This window comes from Mauremys mutica, chromosome 8 (genome assembly GCF_020497125.1).
Source record: "Mauremys mutica isolate MM-2020 ecotype Southern chromosome 8, ASM2049712v1, whole genome shotgun sequence".
Classification (NCBI taxonomy): domain Eukaryota; kingdom Metazoa; phylum Chordata; order Testudines; family Geoemydidae; genus Mauremys; species Mauremys mutica.
Window position 1 is genome coordinate 62,027,125 of NC_059079.1, and position 8,632 is coordinate 62,035,756.

Here is an 8,632-nt window from a genome sequence, read left to right on the forward strand (position 1 = left end):
CCGCTCTGCACCAGCTGTGGGGCTGGTCCGAACTTATTACATACAAGCCAGATTTCACCCTTGATCTTTGTGCAAACTTCCTACTGATTCCAGTTGGAGCTCTGCTATAGGTCGAGAGGAGACTGTTGGTCTGAACTTGTACTAGGTGCCCCAATGAAAAGCTGAATTTGGCTCTCTCCCCACACTGAGTCTGACAGTCCTGGTTTAAAGTTTAACTGCAGAGCTCTTTGTTTAACATGCCAGGCCAGTAACAGATCACCTGAGCAGATTCAAATTACAGCTCACTGGGCTCTTCAAACAAAGCAGTGGGAAATGCATTCTTCCAGCCACTGGCCAAGTCTAGGGCTCTGCATTACCCTTTCTGACATACTAACAAGGGACTGCAGCTCCTGGCTTCACCAGCCATGTTAGCAATATCATCATCTGTAACAGGAGAATGACAGAGCCCTGAACTTTGGACCCTGGCCAGCTCTTAATACAAACAGCTGAAAACAGTTTTCTCCTTTATCTGCTTGTTGCTTGGGCAGGCTTTCTCTTAAGGGCATGGGCAGCAGCAGATGCTGTCTGCTCAGGCTCTGAGTGGTTGTGGGTTCTTAGCTGATAGCAAACACCTGCCAGGGAAAACATGAAAGCCTGTCAAGCTAGTACCCAAGACATTGTAAATTTTTTTGCTCCACTGAAACCGGCAAAAAGCACCATGGAATATGATTCCAGTGGGAAAGCTTCAGGAGAAGCCGATGTATATTTTGAGACTCCTAAAGATGCAGTTGCTCCTATGGCCAAGGACAGGTCACATGTGCAGCATAGATATATTGAATTATTCCTGAATTCTTCTCCAAAAATAAAACAAGATTGCTAGTGACAGTGGCACAATCCCAAACTAGGATGAGCAAACAAAACACTTCTTGCTTCATCATTCTTGGAACTAGAATACAGTGCTCTTGTTCAGTAGCAAAGATAAACCATAACGGACATCTTGGTTTTTTTAAAAGGCAATTCAATTTGTATCTAAAATTATTCAGTACGGGTTTGTGTAGTAAAGTACTCAATAAATTGTGTTCACACTGTGGGGAAAAAAAAATAGGTCCCAGCTTGATTTACTCCAGAGTCAATGCTGGTCACAGTGGTGTACGATGGACAAGGCACTAGAGCAGGGTGCCTTCTGCAGACATCTGCTTTAACCTCTTCCTTTCCAGTCCACCCAAGAAAAGCACTTATTGCTGGGCGATTAGCACATGCTTTAAATAATTAGAGCAAGGTCAAGCCAAGGGTGGTGGTGGGGATGCCAAATGACTAATTTCCATTCTGCTGCCTGCGGTGGTGCTAGTAGAGTAGAGCAGACCCCTTTCCCTTCTGGGTGGGGTGAACATCCCCACAATGTATCTGGCCAGTCACATTCTACTCAGGCCTTTAGGCATCTCAGCTTATGTGTTGAAGCTCTTGGAGGAGCTTTGGAGGGGAAATGTCAGACCTGCTGGAGATGAAGGAACCAAAATAACCTTGGGAATCCAGCTTGGCTTCCCCAAACAAGTGGTGCAAGCTGCTGCTGTTCTCCTGCACTTCATGGGCATAAAGGGAGGGAGGGAGGCTTCCTGCTCTTGGGGAACTGGCTAATCCTGTCACTGAGAACTGCCTGCTCTGGTCTCCACATAGCCGCAGGATGACAGCTCCAGCTTTTTTAGCCAACCAAGCAGTCCAGCGCCTTCACTGGGCAGCTCTCTTTGAAGCTGATTTGACTGTTGCCACCCCCTAAACACCCAGACTCCTGGACTCCATCATTCCTGTGACTGGCCAACTCCATCCACCTTAGGCCTCTTCTAAGGCTGCTACTGCTGGCCAGCAGGCACATCAGGGCGGTGTGCTGGCTCTCTGACACCTGTGTACCTTCTAGTTTGGCTTATTTTCAGGGGGCAAAGGTGCTGTGTGGTGGGGAGCTGTATGTTCCTGATGACCTCAAGCTGAAGAATGGCTACTACATGCGACCCTGTGTGCTAGGTATGATTTCTCTTCAGCTCAGTGGAGCATCTTATACGCATAGGTTTAATGCTAACAAGTTTCTGAGCTCAGTCGGACCCTCTGTCTAAATTGAAACCTGTGAAATGTGTAACCCTTTTCAGATAGTTTGTATAGCTCAGACAGCTGGACCCAACACACGGTACTCTAGAGGCATAGGGACATACTGGGTAAGATCAGGGTGTATAATTTCTCTGACAGTGACCAGAATCTGATGCTTCAGAGGAAGATGTAATAATACCCCCAGGATGGACAACTGCAAGAGAAACTGGTACAAACGGGTGGAAATTTCTCCCTAATCCTGGGTAGATAGTGCTTGCTCTGTGTCCTGAGACATGAAATTTGATGTTCCTTTTAAGAAGCTTTTTCCAGGTAATTTGACTGTAGATGATGATCTTCCAAAAAAACCCTAAATCTCCTTGAATCTTATGGGGCTCTTGATCTCATCTAGTGGCAGTGGGTTCCTCAGGCTTATTATCATGGCTTTAGATTTAAAAAAAAGCACTTTCTTTCATCACTTTTAAATTAAGGAGTTTCCTTGTTGTGTGAGAAAGCAGTTCCTGATCTACCTCCTCTGAACTGTTTGATGCACTTCTTGTTGCATCTAGTCTTCATTTCCTCTCAACTGAATAGTCTCAATCCTCCCAGTTTCTGTAGGCCTCTTACTATTTTTAGACCGTTGGCTATGTTGCAAAGGGAGTGACCAGAACTGACTATATGGTGTTCAAGGGCAGACTTTGTATACAGTGTAGCAATATTGTCTGCATTTTTTTCTTCTTCCTAACACCTGAGTGCTGCTGTGCATCGAGGAGAGGTCTTTGAGCTGTCCACAACAATGCTTAGGTCCCTGTTGGAGTTAATTTTGAGCCCAGGAAGGATTATGAGAAATTGAAAATGTCTCATGCTGTGCATTACCTTGCAACTTAGGGCATTTCAACACTGCAATCAGAGCTGTGATTGCAGCACTTGTAGACAGACCACAGCTAGCTTTGATTGAGCTAGTTTGAATAACAATAGCAGTGCAGCTGCAAGTGCCAGCAGTTCAAGTATGTATTCAGGGTGGGGGAGCTTGTACATGCTGCTGTGGCTTCACGTCTGTTTTGCTCTAGCAAGCTTGAAAAAACTAGCTCAGATTGTATGTCTGTGTGCTGCAATCACCCCTCTGACTGCAGTGTAGCTATACTCTTGGCTCACATTAAATTTCATCTATCACATTGCCCGGTTTGCCCAGCTGTTATACTCTCCTGAAGCTCCTGCAACCCCATCTAGTTGTTCAGCCCCAGAGCTGGTGGTACAAGAATAGAGGGTGGGTAGGCTTAAAGGGGAATGGGAGATGTGAAGCAGCAGCTGAGGGCTTTGAATTGTGGGCAGGCAGCCTGCCAACTTCCTGCATAATGCAGAGCCAGGGTAGAAGTCCAGCCACAGCACTGGATACATGACATGATCTTTACTTGTCGGAGGATCTTATAGGCATGATACAGGCAGAAGACGTACAAGCTTGTGCACACCACCACCATTGCTGCTGTCCGCCCACCCCACCCCCCAATCTGCCAGTGCATTCAGTCCTGACTTGCAGTACCTTCCTTTGGTCTCACACATAGCTCTGCCTAGCCCTTCAATCCTGAACTGCAACATTCCGCATCTGTAATGTAGATAATGGATTCAGGTTGCAGTGCAAGACATATAGGGGTTCATAGGTTCAGGAGCTTTGAGACACAATGGATGGCACATGGTGGCCTTGACAGAGAATTGGCACATAAGTTGTAGATTGGAGCTCAGTAGAATGACTAGTCAGAGGGATGAGTGCAAAAGTTAGTGCTTGCTCTGCATGTGAGAGGTAGGACATGCCACCCTCCCCCACCTGCATTCTACCCTGAGCCCTTCCCAACTTGGCCAGTGGAGTGCCAATGAAGGTGCTCTGTCAAGGACAGTTGTGGGGGGCTGGGATTTTACATACAGAATTCAGCATGGCAGATACACACATGTGCTGCAATACTTGCAGGGGACTGCAGAGATGACATGACGTGTGTGAAAGAGGAGATCTTTGGGCCTGTCATGTCCATCCTACCATTTGACACTGAGGAGGAGGTCCTGGAGAGAGCCAATAACACCACCTTTGGGCTGGCAGGTGGTGTTTTTACCAGGTACAGGTGGGGGGCAGTGTTCAGTCCTTGAAAGGTACCAGCAATAGGGGAAGAATGTTACCAAACTAGAACACCTAGTCCTAGTGGCAATTCTGCTTCATAGATGCTCTAACAGCCACAGAGAGCAGCAAGATGGTTCAGATCAATACAGAGCACTATTATTATTTTTTTTGTATATAATCATAGCACCTAGGAGTCCCAGTAATGGATCAGGACCTGGAACAAAAAGTCCCTGTCTCTGTGTGCTGGACATGTGGTCTCTGGTGCTGTGTTCCATCTAGGACTGGGGTCCTACTGTGCAGACATAGATTAGGAAATGGCCCCTTTCCCAGGAGTTTGTAATGTAAAAGATTAACAAAGTGCACTATGCTGGGAGTACAGAGCTTGTAAATGACTGACAGACAGTTGTTGATTTCCGTCCTCCTCCCCCATTTCCCCTTTTCGTAACAACCTGTCTCCAGCTGCCACTCAAACTCCTTCACAGCCCTGCCTGTCTTCCCTGCCACAGGACGACTCTCTGCCTCGTTTTGGGACATGCACACACCAAGTGTCCAAAGGCAGCTTTTGCCTGCTTTCCCTTGCAGTGCTGGGGGAGAAGACAGAACTAGTACACCCGGAAGGCAGGCTAACAGCTCTAAGTACTACCCTAGGTTTCCTGGCAATTAGCTGCTACAGTGGAGTCGCATCATATGCACATTTACACTAATTCAGCTATGCGTGGTCTGGGGTTCCGTCGTCTGGCTCCTGCCAGCCGGGGAATGTGGCCCTGCTCAGCCTGCTGCTGGCCTGGGGTTCTGTTCATCTGGCTGAGCGGGGCTGGCGGCCGGGATCCTGGCTTGCAAGGGGCCGGTGGACAGAATTCCAGACTGTCAGCTGGCTGAGCCACTTAGCCCGCCGCTGGTCTGGGGTTCTGGCTGCTGGCCCCTTGCAAGCCAGAGTCCCGGCTGCCGGCCCCACTCAGCCCAATGGTCGGAACCCCGGGCTGGCAGCGGGGCTGTGTCCCCTGGCTGGCAGGAGCCGGCAGACGGAATCCCAGACCGGCGGCGGGCTCAGCTGGTCTGGGGTTCCGGCCACCAGCCCAGTTCAGCTCGCTGCTGGTCTGGGGTTTTGACTATACGTGATTCTCGCCTTATGCGCTGGCTTTAGAACCTAACCCCCGCGTAAAATGTGACAGTTCTGTACATCCATTGGGCAGGCACAGGTTGACCCCAATGAGAGAGGCACCCAAAAACACTGCCTGCGAACTAGATTCTCATGCACTTCTCCACAGCTCTGCTGCTGGGCATGGGGAGCAAAGGCTGCTAGTGGGACTCGATGCCTACCACTTGAGCTGTCTGCAGAGGGCTGGGGAAATTGGTATGAAAGGGAAGGCTTGCACTAAACCTTGTCCTTCTCCCACAGGGATATCCAGCGGGCTCACAGGGTGGTGGCTGCTCTCCAGGCTGGAATGTGCTTCATTAACAACTATAACATCAGCCCTGTGGAGCTGCCCTTTGGAGGATACAAGATGTCTGGTGAGCAAGGCACCAGCTCTGCAAAACCTACAAGAGCTTCCCTTTTAAACCTCTCCAGCCTACAGGAATACATGTCCCTACTCCAGTGATAGCAGAATCAAGTGGTGTCATCCTAGGCTGAGACACCAAAAACTGAGGCTGTCACACCTGTGGGAAGCCAAAAGCCACTCAACAGCTTGGTTGCTATTTTGAGCACCCAGGGCTGCAGTTAGAAACTGAAGGCAGGAGGTTGGTGAGGGGACTGCATTGTTACACACAGAGAAAGCAAGGGAAGGGAATTTACATGGCCTGCTATGGCTCCTAGCTCAGAGCTGATTCAGCTACTCAGTTTAGAGAACTTGAAATGCCATGTCAAGAAGCTAGTGATGCTGCCTGCAGGCATGGTCATTCTTCTCCAAAGGGCGAGAAGTGTACATGGCTGGTAACAGAGCAATAACACAACAGGGTGAGTGGCAATGACTGGCACTACCACCTCACTCCTGAATATGGTGTTTGTCCCTTCCAGGGTTCGGCAGAGAGAACGGCCGGGCAGCAATGGAGTATTACTCGCAGCTGAAAACCGTCTGTGTGGAGATGGGTGATGTGGAATCTGTGTTCTGATGGCATGGGCCTCACAGAAGAGCAACAGGCTGTCCCACTCAGTCAGCCAGAGATTTCTACTAGAACTTCTAGATGACCCTAACAAAGTGCTCTGAATGTCCTGTGCAAATGGGGGAAGCTGGGGTGGGGCAGTGTGCTGCAATCCTATGCATTGGGGTGGGGGGGCATGGGACACAAACAGTTGGGGTTCAGGTTTGAGTGTCCCATTCCCCACAATCTGCCTGGGGGGCCTAGGACTAAAATCAGATTAAGTGACCTTGATTCATCACCAGCAACTGTTGCTACTGAAGTTAGTGCCAGTAGACATAGCAGCTGTTTAGTGTAACAATTTCTGATTAACTACTGAGTCATGCTCTGACAGTTCATTGTGCATGGAGAAAACCTACAGTGATGCTATAGTCTCTGTAGCCAGAGGTTTCCTTCATTCACATGGAGCTGTATGAGAGCCTTGGTAGAAGCATGACGGACTTCTCCTCCTAGACCATTTCTGAACAGCAATGCCCTTATCCTAAACTATTTCAGCATAGAGGGGCATTGGAACACTGTTTGGCCATCTCTATATGGGAATGGTTGCTGACAGAGGCTTGGTTGGGTCTTTTTCCAAATATAGCTCATTGTGCAGTGAGGACAGCAGTGTATAACGGCATCCACCTGCAGCTATGGAATAGTGCTAGCGCTCTACCCTAGAATCACCTAGGGGTAGTTGCCGGTTTAGTGAAAGTTATTTTGTTATCCCCCAGGGCACCAACAATTAGGCAAGCTGTTCTTTATGTACACATGCAATTGGAGTAAGTGTTTTATACTCCTTTATTTTAGCAATCAAATAAAAGTGCTGGTATATGGCCTTATCTGAAAGATCTGTGTATGGAAGAATGGGAGCTGTAGCTTGAAGTGCTGGCTTCCCCTGGGAGAAGACTGTTAGTATTGTAGCAGTCAGTACAAGGGTCACTTGCAATGCAGTTAAAGAAATCCTGCCAGCTGTTTTAGAGAGGAGCTACAACTCTCAAATGTGGGGTAGAGGACTAGTATGTGAGCAGGGAACGAGCATTGAGCAGGCTCAAGCCATCCAGCTTGGAGTTTAGCAAAGTTAACTCATAAGAGTACCATCTACAGCAGAGCTACAGCCTAGATCACTTGCTGCATAAAGAACTTAGAGGGCAACAAGATCTTTAAATCAAGTGTAGTATCAAAGGGAAAGGCTCAGAAGGGCACTGCCAAGTGCAAAACTGCCTCCTGTGGCTCTTTCAAGAGATGAGTTTCTGTTACTCCTCCAGAAAGGTGGCGATGTACAATGCAGTTAGCACAGTGTTCAGTTCTAGGACATCAGCAAGCTAGTGCTGCACTGGCAGCAGTTGAGAGCAGACTGCACCCACCCGTAGAGAGACTGACTGTGGAAGAATTAAAAAGCTGCGTATGGCTAACTTAGCTAAACAGGAGTAGGTAAAGAGATTAACAACACTGAGGCATTGAGCATAAGGAACAAAAGGGTGAAATTAAGGATAACTGGAGTTTTGCCTGTTGTTCAAAAGTTAGTGCACAATACTGAATTGTGGCAGTTTCTACCTCCTGTTTAAAACAGAGGGAAACACCCAGCACTGCCTGCCCTAGATAATCCACTACATCCCCCATCTATGAAATCAAAGCACAGAAGGCCTTTCCAGCAGAGAAACGCCAAGGAGCAGCTGAAGGTTAGCAATATTATACCAACAGGAGAAGCTCAGATGCAAGGATGGTGCTAGTGCTCTTCCCCAGGGCACAGCTGCCTTGGCTCTCACCATCTGCATACTTACTCGTCTGCCTGAAGTACAGACTGCAGGGTAAAACAACACGGACAAGGCCTCACTTGCAAAGACTGCAGCAGTGGTACCAAAGGACAGCTCCTTTTCTGAGAAAAGGGATCACAGGATTCAAGGGGCTGGGCTGGGCTGGGCTATGGGCCACCTTTGGAGCAGAGGGGCCAGAATTTCCTACTTCAGATGCTTTGTTCCCTTCCATTGCTCTTAAATGCTATAATGCTGCTTTAACTGTAGTCAGCAGGATGAGATCTTGGTGATAAGTGTCAGTGATCCTGCTTTTTATCTATCTAGTTCAGCTAGCACTGCCTGCAACAGATGCTAAGCCTAACCCAGGAACAAGAACTGGGTAGTAATGTTAGGCCAACACCATTGTAGACACCAAGTGATGATCCTTGTGCCTGCAGCTCACTATAGGGAAAGGAAGAAACGTCTTCCTGGCTAGGACCTGGACACAACTCAACCTTTTCTGATCACCCACCCAGAGGAGTCACTTGCTGTTGGAGATCAGATGTGACTGTCTGTACAGTCCTAGCACATGGATGGAGGTGGACTAGGAGTCCCAGTT

At 48.4% G+C, this 8,632-nt stretch overlaps 1 protein-coding gene across 2 annotated transcripts in view; it reads left to right on the plus strand.

Annotated features, from left to right (window-relative positions):
• ALDH9A1 (aldehyde dehydrogenase 9 family member A1) overlaps nucleotides 1-7,119 on the plus strand; it is a 46,080-nt gene extending 38,961 nt beyond the window's left edge. For both annotated transcript variants that reach the window (XM_045026596.1, XM_045026597.1), the window contains exons 9-12: nucleotides 1,908-1,995; nucleotides 4,016-4,157; nucleotides 5,559-5,671; nucleotides 6,177-7,119. In XM_045026596.1, coding sequence (XP_044882531.1) covers nucleotides 1,908-1,995; nucleotides 4,016-4,157; nucleotides 5,559-5,671; nucleotides 6,177-6,271 — 438 coding nt within the window. In that variant the 3' untranslated portion in view covers nucleotides 6,272-7,119. The remainder of the gene's footprint in view (nucleotides 1-1,907; nucleotides 1,996-4,015; nucleotides 4,158-5,558; nucleotides 5,672-6,176) is intronic.
• Nucleotides 7,120-8,632: the final 1,513 nt, after the last annotated feature.